Below are 18,964 nucleotides of genomic sequence, written 5' to 3'. Positions count from 1 at the left end.
GCAGCCGCACGCGCCGCCCCCGGCGCCCCCGGCCGCGCCGCGCCCCCCGCGCCTCCCCGGCGCGCCCGCGGCCTTCCTGCGCTACATGCGGCAGCCAATCAAGCGGGAGCTCCTCTGCCAGTGGCTGCAGCCCGAGCCGCCGGCCGCGCCGCCGCCCGCCGCCCGGCCCTGCTCCAAGACCTTCGGCACCATGCACGAGCTGGTGACCCACGTCACGGTGGAGCACGTGGGCGGCCCGGAGCAGAGCAGCCACGTCTGCTTCTGGGAGGACTGTCCGCGCGAGGGCAAGCCCTTCAAGGCCAAGTACAAGCTCATCAACCACATCCGCGTGCACACGGGCGAGAAGCCCTTCCCCTGCCCGTTCCCGGGCTGCGGCAAGGTGTTCGCGCGCTCCGAGAACCTCAAGATCCACAAGCGCACTCATACAGGTGGGTGTCGGCCCGCGCGGCGCCCGCACATGTGGCGCCCCCCCCCCCCCCCCCCCGCGAACAAGTGAGCCGAGGGCGCGCGCAGGCAAGGGGCTGGGGGGACGCCCGGTGCCACCCCGCCTCGGGACGCGGGCCTCGTGGGAGCGGCGCGCGGGACCCCAGGCGGTGGGAGGCTCGGGGCCTCGCGCCGTTCACACCAGCGCCGCCGCTCGCTCCCGTCCACCTTCGCGGGCGCGCGGGTCACGCTAGTTCACACAGCCCTGACCTGGTGCGCTCCTGGGACCCCGCGACCTCCCGGGCACGGCGGCCTCAACCCTTGATTTACATACCCTCCAGCACCGACTCCAGCCCCGAGGGCGCCTACCGCCGAGTGCCGGGCCCTGGAGAAGCCGGCCTCTGCCCTTCAGGGGAAGGTTCTAGACCAGTGAGGATGCCCTCCCCGAGTCGGTAAGGCCTGCCCGTCTGGGACTGGGAGAGAACTAACGCCGGGAGGATCCTCCTCCCACTGGACCACACGCGCACGCACGCATCACCCTCCGTGGCCCTGCCGAGGGGGCGCTGAGACCTGGAGGTGCAGGTCGAGCCCCGGCGGTGCTTTGGCCCTGGAGAATCAAAACCGCGCCGGGCTAAAGCGCCGTGGAGCGCGACTACGCCTACATTTATACGAGACACGATATTGCTCTTCCGAGGACCCTTAGGTCACCTGAGTTTACATCCAACAGTCACTTGACTGATTTATCGGCGCATCAGGGCGGCAGACGCAGGCCCCTCCGCGGGCCCCCCCGGCCGAGGTCTTTAAGAGAGCAGCCTGGTTCCTGCGGCCCCGGGCCTAGCTCCTGGGGACCTACACCTTGCAGGCCCCCCGGTGGCCCGGGAGCCCACAGAGTGATAAGACCAGCCAGAAGTACGTTTCCCTTCGAGGCGTCCTCCCTTCCCTAACCCGGATCAATTCTTCTTAATGACTTTTCCAAATGGAAACTTCCCTGGACAGCCTCGTAGAAACGCGCAAGGGCTCAGCCAGCCGCAGGCTCTGCTCAGCCGGGCCGGGGGACCCTCAAAGGCAGTGCGGCAGGCTCTGGGCCCCCTCCACGGCCCCGGCCTCGGGAGAAGAGTGGGCCTTACCCTGGAGGCTCCCTGGCAGCCGACCAGGGAGAAACTAGCCGGCTCGCCTCGTGGCCTTTGGGTTCCCACAGGACAGGTTGCCCTCTGACCCCATCCGTGGCAGCCAGTGCAGGATTTTCTTTCTGGTTCCACGCATCGGGGACGGTTACATTTCCTGTTCCCACTCCCAGAGGCTGAGTGGGCCTTCCAGGTGGAGCTTGTGGGGTGCCCCTGGAGAGAGGTGCTGGCACCCCGGATTCGGTTCCTAGCGAGCTTAGTGTTTGGCTGTGCCGGGCCTTTCTGAGCCATTGTGTCCAGAGAGAGGCCGCTCTACTTCCTCCCCTCCCTGAAGTACTGCCTTCCCTTTGTGGGGTTATCTAGGATCCCAGAGCAGATGGATCAAAGGGCTAATCCCCAGGCCACTCCCGAGGGCCTGCTTCCTGACCCACGTGCCCTCAGCTGCGTTTATAACCTGCGTCTGGCTGGTGTCAGAGGAGTTGGCCAGATCTATGCGATATCCACACGGCTCTTTCTTACAAGCATTAAGTCTCCGAAACTGTGCGTATAGTTCAGTTCTGTCGGTGTCTGCAGCATGAACACTGCGGTCACCCAGCCTTCCCGATAGGCCTTGCCGGGCCTCGAGACAGAGGGTGCTGTTCAGTTCTGTCTAGCTTGTTTTCTTGCCCACCGCTGCCCCTTATTGCCTTGCCTTCCACTCTCCATCTTCTTCCTCTTCCAACCCAAGATAGGTAAGCTGCCCAGAAACACAAGTTTGAAGTGCAGTGCATTGACTTAGCACGCATAAAGCCATGTAAGCCTCTATACTGAAGTGCTGTTGTATGTATAAATACATAATAATACATGTTTTTTATGAATTATGCAGGACATAATATACTATGTTAAAGAGGCTTACCTTGAACCTACAGGGTAACACAGAAATCCTGACATCCATATTCTGGTAGGAAGGAGTTAGTTTTGTTTTATTTCATCCCATCTGTAGAGAATTTGCACAGATATGATTATCATTGTGACTTGTGTCCAGTCATAGGTTAGTGTAGGAAGTACATTTCAAGAACAACTCATTTCATTTTTAAGCAGTGTTTCCAGTTAGGGAAAGTGATATTTCAGGCATTCAAGTACTTTCAGTCTTGTTCTCATACTCTGGCACTGGAGCAGTTAACGCTGACGAAATATGAAAGGGAAAAAGACTCCATTGAAATATTTGTATAGAAAAAATAAGAATTAACCACAGAAATGTATTACTGTTGTCTTTTTTGAAACATTGTCCGAAACAAAGAATGTTGCCCTGTGTCCGGTGTCTGAGCAGCTGCAGGTTTTGTTTTTTTTTTCTTTTTTAATCCTTACAATGGAACAACAAAAAATTAGTATCAAACAGTATTGTGGGGTGACTTGTTCCGTTCGGGACCTGAATACATCAAGCTTATAGATGCTGAGAGGGAAAACTCAGACTCTAACCTGTTGTCTTCTTGTTTATAAACCAAAGTGATGTGGCTGAATTCCCCTAGTTGCAGTGGTTCTGACTGTCAGGGGTGAGGAGGCCGTCGGAGGAACTTTCCTCGGGCCGAGGGTGGGCTGCTGAGGCTGTGGTGTCTGTTGTGTCCACTCTGCTCTGTTCTGCAGAGCTTGCACCCCCTCTTGTCCCTCGGGGTCGTGGGGATGTTGGCGGGCTGCCGGTGGCCTGCCTTCCGCCCAGCCAGCCCTGTGGACTCTCAAGGTGGGGTCGTGTTTCACAGGTGTCTTCATCTCTAAGAGTGGAGTGTTTGGCTTTTCCTCTTTCTTTCCCCGTAAGTGACATCTAGGAAGGTTCTCAGACAAAAACCACTGTCGTCTCCCTGTGAGCTTAGTGTGCACGTCCATGTTTGGACCTCCTCCGTTCTCGCTCTGCACTCGTGGTTGTGGAAACTCGGTTTCGTTTATATGTATTTCACAGGGAAAATGGCCCAGTTGCATTTTTCTGGTTCTGACCTGGTGGGGGTGGGATTAGCGTGGAGGTCCTGGTGGCACATCCTGGTCCTCAGCTGTCACTCTGAGCTCTCTACTGACATCTGGTCCCTCACAACCCAAGTTGCCCATTAGGAGCAGGGGAGATGGGCCCCTAGTTCTGTTCACGGCTTCTTCCAGTGAGAGGCCTGGAAGGCCATTGTTCACCTTTCCTGTGTTTTGTTACAGGGGAAAAGCCTTTCAAATGTGAATTCGATGGCTGTGACAGGAAGTTTGCCAACAGCAGTGATCGGAAGAAACACTCCCACGTCCATACCAGCGACAAGCCCTACTACTGTAAGATCCGGGGCTGCGACAAGTCCTACACTCACCCCAGCTCCCTGCGGAAGCACATGAAGATACACTGCAAGTCGCCCCCTCCCTCCCCGGGAGCCCTCGGCTACTCCATGGGGACCCCAGGTGGCGACAGCCTGTCCCCCGTGCTGGACACAGCCAGGAGCCGCTCCAGCACGCTGTCCCCTCAGGTCACCAACCTCAACGAGTGGTATGTTTGCCAGGCCAGCGGGGCCCCTGGCCACCTCCACACGCCCTCCAGCAATGGGACCACCTCCGAGTCTGAAGACGAGGAAGTGTACGGGGCCCCTGAAGTCGTGCGGACGCTCCATTAGAACCACCACTGCGTGAGACAGGGAGCCGGGACCCTCTGACTGCACCCTAACCTGAGACAAACTGGCTCAGGCTCCCACCGGCTCCCGGTAGTCCTATTTATTCAGTATGAAACCCTATGGTGTTTGTACATTTGAGTAATTTAATTAAGATATTTGGTTGGGGTTTTGTTTTTCCTTTCCTCTTTCTCCTAAAAAGAAACAAAAACAAAAACAAAAATAAATAAATAAAACAGAAGAGGAGGAGGGGCGTAGCTCAGTGGTAGAGCACCTGCCCTGTGTGCATGAGGCCCTGGGCTCAGTTTCCGGCAGTAACAGCAAATAACAAACAGCCAAGCTGAGCTTGTCCGTTGCAGGGGGCCGCCTGGAGGCCGAGTCTGTCAAGGAAAATGAGGGAAGGGATTGAGACATGCACTGCCAGTCCAATGTATGTGCACACGCATGTGCGCACGCATGCCTATGTGTCCAGTATTAGGTCAGAGGTTAGCACAGCAGCCAGGCCTCTGTGTGTCCTGGAGTGCCTCCGGATGCCTCAGGCACTGGCATGAGGGCTGCTTTTTGAGCCTCTTGATTGTAAAACACACTTTCTGCACTGACAACAGATCCTGGACTGTGCCTGTGTCTAAAAGGTTTTGTATAACAAACAAACGAAACTTTGGTTTCTAATATCATTTTAATTCCTATGCTTTTCTTATTGCCCTCACCGTGACATGCTATTTTTATACAGGATTGTTCCTTCAGTGTCTTTCCTTGTGTGGTTTAAAAACAACGGAACAGCCAGCGGAGTGCGGCCACCTCCACACAGCTCCATAAGCCGTGCTACTGTGACTAGGTAGAGGAGCTGCTGAGACAGAAAACTGGGCAACTGATCTTTTATAAACTAGAAGGAATTCAAGTGCTTTCTTTTTCCTCTGCTGGGTCGTGTTGTTTTGATTTTAAATTGGGGATTTCAGATGCCTCCTTGCTGTGCCCAAACTTGAGGGCTGGTAGGAAGTTGTATTTTTGACCACAAGGTCTTCAGGACACCAGCACGCACAGGGAGGTCTGAGGTGTCGGGGTGCCATCCGGACCGTTTTCAAAGCTTAGGCCAGCTCCTCATTTGTGCTACTTTATCAACCTTTTTTTAAAAATGTCTTTGTTTTTAGTGAATTTTCCTTCATCTGTGACATGTCATCTGAAAATGACAGTGTAAAGTATATGATTTACACTATAAGAGGAGGAGTTGCTATACATGATAAAATTTTTAAAAGGTTTATAGTTGCCACCAAACACTGAATGTGTGACCTTTGCCAGAGCAGGATGCAAAGGGTCAAGGACCCAGGACAATAACTCTTAATTTATGTTCAGTTGGCACAACACATCTCCTGTGCAAACTGTAGCCCATCAAAAACATCACACATGTACTAAGGTACTCATTTATCCTCAGAGACCCTGAAGACACCCCCATTATTTGTAGAAATTTGTTTTGTGTGCTGTGAGTGGTTGATGTAGTCTTGTCATTGTTAATAACTTGTCTGTGAATAGTTTTATTTGTACAGTTTTTAATTAATTTATTTTTAGAGATCCTTTTTCTGGAAGAGTTCAAAGCACACCAAAGAAATATATTATACATTTTGGTGAAAGATTGTCATTTATGATCCATGGTTTATTTAAGAAAAAAGAAGGAAAGTGGGAAAATAGAAACTATATTTTTGAGCTTACTTGAATGGACAAGGTAACGTGAAACCTTGACGCTCTTCCTGCATGCCTTTGCCTCACGTTGGTGAGATTATGGGTAGTTTGTAGAGATAGTACGGTGCATGGTGCTGTTGGTGGATGCCCTTCAGTGTTGTCTTCAGATTCTTACAGTGAACAGGAAACATGCAAACCCTCCTTTACAGAGAGAAAGACCTACAACTTGAATATAAAATAATTCTACACTTAAAAAGTTTGACTTTTCCTGATATTCACTTTCTAAGTCCTTTCAAATAGAAAAGGTAAGGTATGAACTTGAGTGGGATAATTTATGTACTGTAAACTTGTTAGAACAAAATATTCCTGATGTATAATGAGTTGTTTTATTTATACAACTTTTTCAATGGTAGTTTGCACTATTCTTTATCATGCTACAGGTTTATTTATTATGAAACAAAGGAATATGTATTTTATGTATTTTGCCATGCATAGGTTAATGCCACAGATTTATTGGTTCCTGATACACTGAAAATGAAACCTTGAAATGTGTACCTCCGTTAGAAACAGGCAAGAATGATGGTGGGCAAATGTAATAAAGGCATTCTTCCTATGCACTGCTACTTTTACCCAGTGGCATCCTCTGTTCTTCTAAAGCAGAACAGCTGCAAAGTAGTGAACACTGACTACACTTCCCTCTAGCCTCCGCTCCCAAAGCAAGGGGGAGGGGCACGGCCTGGAGCAGTGGGTCTCAGCCTTCCTAACGCTGCAGCCCTCTCATACAACTTCCTCTCGTGGTGACCCGCAGCCATGTTATTTTGTTACTACCTCATAAGTGCCATTCTGCTGCTGTTAGGAGTTGTACATGTCTGTTTTCTAATGGTCTTAGGTGACCCCTGTGAAAAGGTCACTCGACAGTGCCCTCCTGCCAGGACGCGCAGGTTGAGAACCACCGATCTAGAAAGTCGAGAAATGTGTGTAAAAACAAATTCCTGCAGGTTGCAAGTACAGTTACACAAATCCCAGAGCCAGTTCCTTCCATTAAAGTTAGTGATGTGCTTGTGACTAGTCACTGAACATAAAGTGAGGGAAACCGAACTGCTGTAACATAAACTTGATTAGTGGGCAGCACAGCAGGTCATGGTGGGGGTGGAGCCAAGTTACGATTTTTGTTTATGTTGAGAGTGTAAATTAAGCTCAGGATTTTGGGGTAGGTATTTAACAATTCTTGCATGGTAACAAAATATTCCTGTTGCTCAGATCGGTGTGTTTGGCTATGCATGTTAGCAAGCCTAGCTGTTTACTTGTTTTTATGTTCGCCACTACAAAACGGATAAAAGGCAAGCATTTAAAAAACAATCACTAGTCACATCAATAAGCATTTCTCCAAAAGGTTATAGTGGCTTTTCAAAGTCAGGTCTGTTAAATGCAGTAAAGGTGAAACAGGTTGCCAAGAGTTGTTTTAAGCCTGATGACAATAACCAGCACACGAAGGAGAAAAACACTCGTAAATGAGGGCTTCAATCAATGGGAAAACTTACAGCTCTCTAATGAAGTTTCTTGTGAAAAGAAGGGTGACACAAAGCCACCAAGACATGAATCATTCATGGGAGATAGAAAAGATAAAAGATGTCTGACAATGAGCAGGAGCTTGTATAGAGTGTATAAAACACGTTTCCCCTTCTTATTTTCTGCTTTAAAACGCACAATCTCCCGCTCCCAGCATCCTCTGTCCAGTCTATAGAGTTAAAATTGACCACTCTCGTCCTGAGCCACTTCAAAGTAATTTAGTCCAGAACGGAAGGCTTGGCGCTTGGACACTCTTCATGGTGTGTTAAGATTTCTATGGCAATTGGCAAGCAAGAAGCTCCCGTCTGAATATGTCTCAGAGAAAGCCACTTATTGACACTAAGTTGGCCATCATCAAAGACTTCATCTTCCCTCTGCAAAAACGTGGCCTTTGCAAACACTAAATCGGCTACCTTTGTTTTCCAGGCCAGGAGGCTCTTCAAACACACGGTTCCTGCTCGTTTATATGTTTCTCCTATTCAAATGTTCTTTGGTGAAACGATGCTAGGAGAGCCTCGGGCACTTAGAGAGAGCTTCAGGGTGGGAATTGTGTTCTCCTGAGTTGGAGGTGGCCACACGAGTGCCCCGGGGCCTGAAGGCCTTGCAGCCGGACCTGCCTCCTAACGCAGGTGTCTCATCTTGTGGAAACTTCGGAAGACGTGTGCTTTTCTGAGTCATCTCCATCGGGGCTGGGACTCAAGGGATGCTGCCCCCACTGACCGCTTCCGGCGGTTTGGTTAGAGGAGGTTGAGAGGAGAGATGAATGCATTTCATCAGGTCATCGGGTGACCCAAGTGGTCACCTGAAATCACGGAAAACGAAAGTGATCGCAAGGCAAGCGGAACCGTGCGGGCTTGAGATCCAGCCTTCCAGTCCCGGCACTTCCTCCCTGCCATCTGCCAGCGCTTTGCCCAAACACCACCCGTGACCTCAGGAGCCTTCCAAGCCCGGCAGGGGAGAGCAGAATCACAGGGCGAGCACCCTGGGGTGGCCAGCACACTTCCCCCCCTCTTAGCGACCCCACCCCCACGCAGGGACACCCCAGGGCACCCACTCACGCGCCACGCAAGCAGGGAGCAGTTCAAAGGCGTGTTCTTTGATATTCAAACTAGTGTTTTTTATGGCATATCCACACAGAGCGCCAGAATTGCTATGGCAATGGGCAGGGCCAGGAGAGTCCAGGCAATCTGAGGCACTCGGTTAGGATACAGTTGCAGTGGCCCTTGCTTTCATGGCCAGGTAGTTTAGTCAGCTCTCACCTCCTCAGAAGTGCACGCGAAGATTATAAACCTAGGATATGCACGCTCATAGCGTCCGTGTGAGCTTTCTGCTTGATGAGGGTTTCCCGATAGAGCCTCCCGGCTTGAAAGAGAGGAGGAAGAATGAGGGAAGGGGAGAAAGCCCGGTGGGGGTGGGGCAGTGACGGCAGAGCAGGGAAAGGGGCCGGGGCGCCCGGTCCCCACTACCTCTTCCTTCTCTCCCCACCTACGCACTTTTATTTGCAGAGCAATTGTTCTTTGTTTATTTAATACAAGTACTGCGTGAATAGTGAAAAATAAACACGATGAAAAATAACCAAACAGATGATTCCTCGGAGTGAAAAAGCCCGGACTTAATAAAAGTGCGAACAGTCACCGCTCAATGAGGAACGCTTTGAAGTGGAACTTATTGTGAGAGGGATATTCCAGGGTTGCCCTAACGACGCCGCTGAATCGAGAGCGCCCGCCTTTGTCAGCGATTTGTTCTCCTTTGCCGGGGTGCCCGGAGAAATTACTTACATGGGCTGCCTTAACGTGCGGCCTGCAAATCAGTAACTTTGCAGCTCAGACTTGCAGACGCCACTGGGCCATCGACAAAAAGAAGTCGGGGGAGGGGGGCGCACCGACCTTTCAGGCCGGGGCTGGGGGCTCGCGGGCGCGTTGGGGGCGGCAGATAAGAAGTGGCCTTACAGCCAGGCCCCTCACCCGCGCTCCTCGGCGGCTCCGGCCCCTCCTGCGGCTCCCGGGCCCTCCAGCCAGGGGCGCTCTCGGGCGCGCGGGCCCAGCGCCCCACTTTCCCAGCAGCCCGGGCCATATTTAATAAGGGTCGTTTATCACTCGGGCGCTTTGAAGGATCGCCTCCAGCCCTGTGCCCATTAGAAAGGCGGAGGTGACATTTAAACTCCGTTTTCAAGGATCGCGGGGGGATTTCATTCAAAAGGCGACTCGTTTGTCTTAGGAGCTTGGAAACAACCCCCTTCTCCCTCCTTTTGACCACATGGCATAACTCAAAAACAATAGTTCAAAAGTGAAATGGCGGCGTGGTGTTCACTGGGAGACAGGCCCCCATCTAGCAGCAGAGAAAGGGTACTCCTGAAGACAATGCGCTTTTTGTGTCCGAGCCTGTCACGAGGATTGTGTTGTTTGCTTTGGAGGCTGCGCCTGTTATACTGGCCTGAAAGTGCTTGTGTTAAACAAGAGTTATGAGTCATCCAAAACAACAAACATTTTGATTTTCTTTGCCTAAAGGGCTTTCCCTGGCCATGGGCACCGTGAAAAAATAATGTCCTTGCTGAGAAAGGAGCACCAGCAGTTGCATTCCAAGCGGGCGCATTAAATATTGAACGGCACGGGGAAGGAGCTTGTCAGGCACCCGGCCTCAGAGTCTGTCTTCAACGTCGTCTTCGGTGGCTGCTGCACTATTTAAGATGGTATTAATTAAGGCAACTTCGGATGCTGTGGAGCCGCCGGCCCCTGGGCTGCCCTCCGTCAATGGGCCTGTGTCCCCACGCCCTGCTTTTGGGTTGGCTGAAATGTCACTTCTCATTTGCAGGCTGAAGAGAAGCGGCCATCCCACACGAAGGGCGGAATGCAGTCAGCAGCCTGGTTAAAAGAGTCTGAGGGATGGGGGGGGCACCCTGTGCCTTCCTGGGGCACAGGCCCAGGGTCTCCCGGGTTGGATACCCTCCTCTTTTTTAATCTTTCCTGTGTGAGGAAAATTAAAACACCAACCCTACAAAAATCCATTACCAGTATGGCTCCTACAAAAAAAAAGACAAAAGTCTGGCTCAAACAGGCATCTCTCTAAGACACCCTGATCCCTGTAGGTCCACGCACAGATCACAGATAAAGGCCTCGGGACCCCACTGCTCCAGCGGAGGAAACCGAGGCCGCGCTGTGGCTCTGGAGTCACTTCTGTCAGTATTCTCTGAGGAACGAGAGCTGAGGGAGGCCCTCAGTGAGACCAAACGCCCAAACGGAAGCCTCGTTTGTGTCCGCTGTCCCCACACCTATGCCCAAACGGAAATTTGTTTCAGCTTTTGGAAATTTCTAGACAGGAGAGAATAAAAAAAAAGGAAGTCGGGTGTGCTGATTCCCAGCACATTTGATTCCCAGCACTTGGGAGCAGAGGCAGGCAGATCTCTGAGTTGGGGGCCAGCCTGGTCTACAGAGCGAGTTCCAGGACAGCCATCCGGGATCACACAGAGGAATCCTGTCGTGGGGAGGCTATAAATGAACCCATGCCTCCTTAACTGGTTGACTATGGCTTCTCAGGGAGGAAAGACGGAGTTGGCTGGCTGCAGAGGCCATCCTGGTAGACCGACTTCGGGGCCTGAAGCCCCCCTCCGCCCTCTCAGGGACCGGAGTCCCAGCTGAGCACAAGGCCCCGGGCAGGGGAGGGACCCGTCGCGTTTGCTGTCCGGGCCTGAGCGACTTAGACTCTTGCTGCCCATCAGAGGGTGCAGGACTCCTAGCTATAGCTCTCCGCGCACCCCTTGACTTTTCCGTCTTGGATGGGCGCCGTCCGTGCACGCCCAGGGCTGTCCGGCCTGTCGGACAGGAAGGTCACTTTTCCCACCAAGAGCCATGAGGTAGAGAACAGGAGGAGCCTGTGCCCTTTCGTGTGTTCTGCGAAACGGGAGGGCGAGAGGAACCCCTCCCGCAAGCCCTGAAGCGTGGGCCTAAGGCGTTCCCACCCTGCGGTACCTGCGGGTAGCCTTAGGGCCAGGGTGTGACCGGTTGGGCCAGGGTGCCCAGCCAAGAGGTGCTTCTCCCATGAAACCTAGGGCGGAAGCTGCTAGGCCCAAGCTCCCTCCCCGCTCCAGTAATTTTTTTTTTTTTTTTACTTTTACTCATTTTCCTGCTCCACTATCCCCAGTTCCTCACCTTTTTGTACAAACAGGGCTGGGCAAGGAAGGAAGAAAGGTGGCCTTTGACCTGAAACACACCCGCCAGCCCCGCCCCGTCTGTGCACTGGGCACACACTTGGGTTCCAGGCTCCTTGCCAAGAGCGCGCGGGCACCCTGCGTGGCACACTGGCTGAAGTTCCTGCAGGAAGTGGCGGGTGGGTGAGGAAGGCGGGGTGGGCAGCGCGCGGGCCGCCGGCTGCTGGCAGAACGCACAAGTTTCTGGGCTCAACTTCGCCGCTGCTCGACCCGGGATCCCTCTGCGGAGGCCCTCGGGGGCCGGCGGCGGGCTGGGAGAGGCTGGGTAAGCGGGCCGGGCGGGGCGCGGGCGGGCGGAGGGTGCCCGGCCGGCGCTCGGGAGCGGGCGCGGCAGCTGCGGCTTCACCTATTAGCCCCGATGTCTTTCCGAGGAGCCCGGCGGAGTTAAACAGCCCACAATGGGCGCTCTGGGGCGCCTCCAGCCTGACCTCCACTCGGGTTTAATAGTTTCATAGGAACGTCATTAAATCAATTACTTAGTGAGCACATCATCATTTATTTGTAATTAGCAGCGAGGAGCGCGCTCCCCCCACGCCCAGCCCGCGGCCCGGGTCCCAGCGGGGCTGGCGAGTTGTGCAAGCACTTTTGTTTGCTTGAGTGTTGACTCCAGGCATTATTCGGCCGGGGTAATCTTTACATCTTAATCTAGCATTCAGGGGCGAGGGGAAAACACACAGGGCGCGGCCGCAGGCCAGCCCCGCGGCCCCGGCCGGCCTAGCTCAGGCCTCGCGGGACGCGTGAAGCGCCCCTCGGCGGCCGCCCCTGTCCCCCGGGGCAGCGAGAGCAGGGGGCGGCCGGGCCGAGGACAGCGGGGGCAGGAGAGCGGGGCGGCCGGGCCCGAGGAGAGCCGCCCGGCGGAGCGAGCCGGACCCGCGAGCACAAAAGGAAGGGCGCTCGGCGAGGGCGGCGCTGGGGCCCCGCGCGTTTGCGCGTGTCCATGAGCGTGAGCGCGGGCTGCGCGGCGTTCCACGCTCCGGGCAGAGCTGGGACCCGCGCTGCGGCGGGGGCCAGAGGCGCGGGCCTGGCGGCGCGAGGGGCGGCAAGAGTGCTGATGTGGAGGCTGCGGCCTGGGGGCTCACGACCACCGCGGTGTCACCTCGCAGGAGTACACGCGCGACCCTGCCCAGGTCCGCGCTCAGCTCCGCAGCTCCGCTGCCCAGCCAGAAAGTGGGCGCCACGCCCCCGCGTGCTGCTGTGGGGCCGGTCCCAGGCCCAAACGCCTTTGTCCCTCACCCATGTGTGAGAGGGCCCCCAGAAGACGCCGAGGCCCCTGGGCCGCTTTCTGGGACCCTCCTGGGGAACGTGAGCCTCCTGGATTTCTACGCCAGTGCGCACGGCCTGGCCTGGCTCAGTTAGGACGGCGCGCGGAGGCAGGCCCCGAGTGTGTGGGGTAGGCTGGCCTACGTGCCGGAGCTCTGAAGAGCCTGGGGCCTCAGGGGCACACAGGGGCACCCTGCAGTAGGGTGGAGAAGGACGCCGGGGTGCCCTCCAGGCCTCTCTGCTCTGCCTGCTGGGCCTGCATAGACACATGTGTGAGGCTGATCCTCTTGGCACCGAGGCGTACCTTGCAAGAGATCTTGTCCTAAATAATCGAGTGCAGGGGCAGTACGGAGGCTTTGGGCTCCTAGCTCGGTCTCTTCCGGTTTCCCTCCTTTCCTCGGGTTTCACCATCCCACCTCATACCATCGTCCTTTTTTTTTTTCCTTGTCTTTTTTGAAAGCAGAGTTGCTCAGGTCATGCTGCTCTGTACCCCAGGGCCTTGGGGATTGCTTTCTGGCTGGACACACATGAGCAAAGGCCAGGCGGCTGCTGCGATCCTGTTTCAGGGTTTTCTCCAGCTTCCCTGGGCGGCTGGGACTTTGCCGGGGGCTGGACTGCTGGGGACCACCGCGGTGTCTGGGAACCCAACTCAACCTAGAAACAGGAGACGGTCCGAGGGCAGACCTACGTGTGGAAGGAGGGTTTAAAAAGTAAAAAGCCAGTTTTCCCTCTACATGCCTTGCTCTCTGCTTAGGTGTGTCTAGGCCTAGTACCTACTTCCAAAAGAGTCACCCAGAAACGTCCACAGGCAGAAAAACAGGGTTTTTGAAAGTCTCTACAACCCAAACGTGGTAACACAAAATCTCCTGGCACTGTGTTGTGCAGACTTCTGCTCCAGTATGTGGAACACGTTGGAGTGTAAAATGTTCGTATCACCAAGCAAGTACACACATGCACACGAACACACAAGCATGCACGCACATGCACACACACTCTGAAACACACTCAGCGATAGGACAGGTGAGCCATATGCCGGTGCAGAGAGATCGGGAGTTTAAGAACAGCCTAGGCTACACGAAGCCTTGTCTCCAAACTAAGAGAAAAGGAAAGAAAAGAAAGGAGCAGGCCGCACTGCATGCCAGGCTGGCCTCCCTGCGACCCTTCCGTCTCCTCGCATCTTCCAACACTTCCGGTTTATAGCTGCTGGAAGAACTCAGGACTTCATGCTTGGAGGCCAGGACTCTGCTTACTGAAACCTGCCCCAAGGGACTCCGTGTTTTTTGTTTTGCGTTGTTTTTAATTCTCACCTTGCAGAAGATCAGGGCCTATACTTTCTGGGTGTGACTAGATTTAGGGTGGCCTGAAAGAACGCAAGACTGGAAAAGGCCACATCAAAATTAGATTAAATTCAAATGTAATTTACCCTCGACTTTTCTTTCTGCCCTCTGGCCCCTCCCGACCCCTCCACGGTTTTGTTTCGGAGAAGGCAGAGCTGCAGCGCAGTGGTTGACTTGGACACCTGCTGCGCTCTGTGGGGTCTGTGCGGTCACACTGTGAGTCTCTCTTTGGGATCCAGATCCTGACAGCTGAGCACTGTGCTCTGGCTCTCCTCTGTGACGGTCCAGTCTGACTTCCCTTGCTGTCCCACCTGAGTGGCCCTGCTCTTGGGAGCCCTGCAGGCATCTTTCAGTCCTTCCCCGTCGTTTCCCTGGGGTCGTAGCCATTGGATCCCTCAGTCTCCAAACAGTGAGGCAGCGTCCTCACAGGAAGGCTGCCATTTCTTCCGGAGGCTTCTCTCACCACTGGGGCTCAGCCTCTTGCTTAGCACAAAGTAGGGCTACCACCGACATTTTTTAAAGTTCAAAACCAGGCCAAAGCCTGTGCCCCAGGACCCTAGATTCTGGTGCTGCGGTTTTGGGTAAGGACATACAATCGAAGGTTTAGGAAGAGCCAGCAATGCCGGCTCCTCTGTGGTGACTTAGTCAGCTGTTAAGTAACCTTCAGGGGCAAGAATTATGGAACCTGCAGCCAGGGCAAGTGGCCGACCTGATACTGAAACTGGTAGGTGGACTCGGGCCTCAGACCTTGAAGTATTGCTCCCTGGTCAGACCTGAGGGGCAAAATGAAGAGCAGCCCCAGGAAGCACTTCTCAGGGGCCGTGAGAAAGCAGGTTCAGGAAAATCCCACAGTGATGCTCCCTCCTCCCGTGCTCTCCTCCAAGGGCAGGCGTGGACGATAGGTCCTTATAGAAGCCTTTCGTATTTATTCCATGAGAGCAGGGCACTGGCGTGGTCCAGAGAGTCTGAAAATGCATCTTCAAAGAACATCTGTGTCTTCGCCTCTCCAAGGAGACTGGAGTATGTGTGTTCAGCATTCACTGATCAAGTGATGCAGAGGGGCTGGAAACTGCATCCTAAAAAGGACAGTTCTTGGCTCCTTGAGTCGCTTCTTGAGACGGCAGTGAGGTCTCATTTATTTACTAAAGCTTGTTTTTAATTATACGTGTACGTGCTGGGAGATCCGTGCACGTGGGCTCCCAGTGTGAACTGCTCATTGTGGGGTTTGGGAACTGAACTCAGACCCTCTGAAAGAGTGGTGTGTGGTCCTACTGTTGAGCCATCACTCTGGCCTCAGAGATTTGTGTGTGTGTGAGAGAGAGAGTCTGTGTACAGAGATGTGGGGAGATCTGAAGACAGTTTGCAGGAGTTGCACAAGCTCAGTCATCAGACTTGGTAGCAAACTCCTTCACCCACTGAGCCATTTCACTAGTTCCTGAAATGAGCCTCTAGTGCCATTTTTTCAGTGGACACCTGAGTCCGTTTCTGTGGTTTTTAATTGTGTGGTTCGATGGTACTCAATGTATTTACAGCGCTTTGCACCAGCTCCACCCCCCAGTCAGTGACTTTTCTTTTTGAGGCCGAGGCTCCATAGCCCAGGCTAGCCTTGAAGTCTTGGTCTCCCTGCTTCCACCTCCAGAGTGCTGGGATTGCAGGCCTGTGCTGGCTTATTCAGTGCTGGAGACTGGACCCAGGGCTTCAGGCCTCACAGGGCTCCAGCTGCGCTGTCCTGGAACTTCATATTTCAGCTGAGCCATTGCACATTTAAAGTCTCTCTCCCCTCCTCCCCTCCACCTGTAGCCACCATCCTACTATCTGTTTCTGGGTTTGACTACTCTACAGTGCACATACGATGTGTGTCCTCTCTTGTCTGGCTTAGTTCACTTAACGCACTGCCCTAGTTTCCTCCATGCTTTGCAGGAGGCCAGTTAGCTGTTGAGCCATCTTCCTGTTGCTGTTACTGATGACTGAGTGGCCATCTGTCTCAAGGATACTGTCACATTCTGTTCCCTTGCTCGTTTGTTTACGGTGCTTGCACTATCTCCAGCTGGGGCAATATAATGCTGCAAGCTTACTCACAAGCTCTTTAGGCACTTGTGTTCCTATGTCACAGTCCACTTTTATAAGAAAAAGAAAAAGAATTCAAGGATACTTAAGTGTCCAATCTTCTCACGTGGATCTGGCATTCCAAGGTCAGCAAAGTGCAGCTAGAGTTCAAAGATGAGGCAGAGTAGTATCTTCTAGCTCTGTGGCATTTTCTTCTCTGTGTGTACAAAGGTGTGTGTGATATACGTTGTGTGTATGTTTAGGGAATGTGTGTGTGGATATATATGTGTGGTATGTGTGTGTATATATGTGTGTAGGGTGTATGTGTATTGTATGGTGTGTATATGTGTATGAGGTTTGTGTGTGTGTGTGATGTGTATATATGGGTATGAGGTTTGTGTGTGTGTGTGTGATGTGTATATATGGGTATGAGGTTTGTGTGTGTGTGTGTGATGTGTATATATGGGTATGAGGTTTGAGTGTGTGTGTGTGTGTGGTATGTATGTGTATGGGTGTGTATGTTTATGTCTTTATGTGTATGGTGTATATAGGCGTATGGGATGTGTGAGGTGTGTGTGGTGTGAGTGTGTCCAGACCTACCAGCACTCCTGCTTTAGAGAAACTATTAACACGCTAATATTATCAATAGCAGGCAGAGCGTGGGCCATTAGGGATTTATGAAAACATTGAAGCAAGTCGTTTCAAAGCGCTGATTTGTTTTATAGTCAGTATTACATTTTATGACAGGCGCTTTTGCCAACAAAATGAGTGTGTAGGAATCGTACGCAGCTCTGCAGATGGAGACTGCTGCCTAGCGTGCGCTGCAAATTTGTGTCCCCGATCCTGTGGGAGACTTCTGGAATTTGCAGACAAGTATCGGCCCTTGGTTGAAGGGCCAGTCCTTGCACAAGGCAGGGGGTGTGCCTCACCCTCCCTGTTTTCACCCGTGGAAAACCAGCAGGCCTTTCCCCTTCAGTCCTTTCTCTCAAGCCGAGAGCGTGATACAACAGCCAGAAGACACCAACACTTTCTGCTTCTGCTTTCTGATGGTAGCATGGCCGCTGCTGCTGCCCAGCTCCTCTTCCTCCTTCTCCCTCCCCCTACTGAGTTCCTAAAGTTTCCTTTGCTCTTGCTTTTGGTGGTTTAAGAAAGTCTCTATAGCTCAGGAGGACCTCAGCTTCACTGTGAGGTCCAGACTGGTCTCAAACTTTTGATCATCCTCCTGCCTCAGTCTCTGGAGAGCTGGGCTTAAGAGGGATATGCTCCCTGGTCAAGCTGAATTTTGAGAATTAACAGGGGCAAATTCTCTGCTTTGGGATGAAGTAGTTTGAAGCCTAAGAAGGTGCAGCCCAAGAACAGACCTCTGGGAGAAGGAATGTGTGAGCCTCAGCCTAGTGAGCGGCCAGCCTTCCCTTCAAACATTACCTCTACCCCATAACTCCTGTCCCCAACATCCACCAAAGAAGAGGGCGGGAGGAAGCCACGGGGTGGAGGGAGGCGCGCTCCCATTGGTTGGTCGGTGGAGGGAGGAACGCTCCCGTTGACTGGCTTGCCAAGCCAGTGGGTTCTCCCCCAGTGACCACCTCTGGGCCCCGAGACAGTTTTGGAAAGTTCCCTCTTAGCCTTCTCAGAAAGCAGAGTTTGTAATATTTCACAGCAGCTGTTTAGCATTTCCCTACCCAGTTATTAAACACGAAAGGGAGTAAATTAAAATTGCAAAGTAAAATGAAATAAAAGGCGTCTTTTCTTTCCGTAAAGAGACAGCACCTAATTAAGAAATATTTGAATCCCACAAAAATGCATACTCTCAGGGGTGACATAAAACCTCTCCCTTTATATCGGAAACAAAATCCAGAAAATTGGGGACAGACCCAAGAGGTAGTCCTTTAAAACAAAAAGCTCCCTCCCCTTGAGACTGACTTCTCTCCGCTCACGGCCCTCTTCTCCGTTCTGAGGGAGTATTAAACAAGTTCTTTGAGGTAGGTTTTCAGGTCAGCTTCCATCTCAGCTGACCCCCAACTCAGGCTGGCTTGTCCGCAGCACCAGCCACACTGACTGCTGGTCCTGGAGTCCCTTCGGCCTCAAATTCCTCCTTCATGACAGGCCAGTTCCTAGGCCATCCCTGTTGTATCTCTGTCCCCTTCCAGCTGTGCCCTCCATCTGCGCTGGAGTGGAACCCAGCTCCGAGCCTCCTCCAGGCTGTGCTGAGCAGCTCACCTAGCTCCCTGAATTGTTAGGTTTGGCGATTCTCTTCCCTTCGCTTTCTCTTTCTCTTTAGCGCAGGCTGGTCTTGAACTGGGTAATGGAGGCTGACTTTGAGCCCTCTGTCCTGCTGCCTTTGCCCGGAGTGCTGAGATTGATTACAGGGCTGTGCTGGCCATGCCCAGTTGTGAGGTGCTGAGGACTGAACCCCGGGCCTCACGTGTGCAAAGCACTGCACGGAACAGAGTTGCATTCCAGCCCGTGGCCACACTTTCTCTGGCTCCTTCTAGATCTCTCCTGGTAAAACTGCATGCTCATCCGTCCGCACTTCACCAAAAAGACTTCACGCCTCTCTTCCCCATCTCACTGACCTCCACCTTGCTCCTGAGAAGAGGCTGGGCTTCCTGCTGTTGGCTGCCCTGGGTGGCTCAGGCAGCCTGGCTCCACCCTCCCTCCCAGGTGTGGCCCCAACACACACACACACACACACACACACACACACACACACACACACACACA

The 18,964-nt window shown here is 53.2% G+C and overlaps 1 protein-coding gene across 1 annotated transcript in view; it reads left to right on the top strand.

Moving 5' to 3' along the window:
• Zic5 (Zic family member 5) overlaps window positions 1-6,443 on the top strand; it is a 17,352-nt gene extending 10,909 nt beyond the window's left edge. Inside the window, exons 2-3 of the mRNA XM_055609595.1 lie at window positions 5-428; window positions 3,720-6,443. Of these exons, the coding sequence (XP_055465570.1) occupies window positions 5-428; window positions 3,720-4,159 (864 nt within the window). The 3' untranslated portion in view covers window positions 4,160-6,443. The remainder of the gene's footprint in view (window positions 1-4; window positions 429-3,719) is intronic.
• Window positions 6,444-18,964: the final 12,521 nt, after the last annotated feature.

The sequence above is a fragment of the Psammomys obesus genome, unplaced genomic scaffold (assembly GCF_907164565.1).
Source record: "Psammomys obesus unplaced genomic scaffold, mPsaObe1.curated_primary_1811, whole genome shotgun sequence".
Classification (NCBI taxonomy): domain Eukaryota; kingdom Metazoa; phylum Chordata; class Mammalia; order Rodentia; family Muridae; genus Psammomys; species Psammomys obesus.
This window is presented reverse-complemented; position numbering and strand designations above follow the sequence as displayed.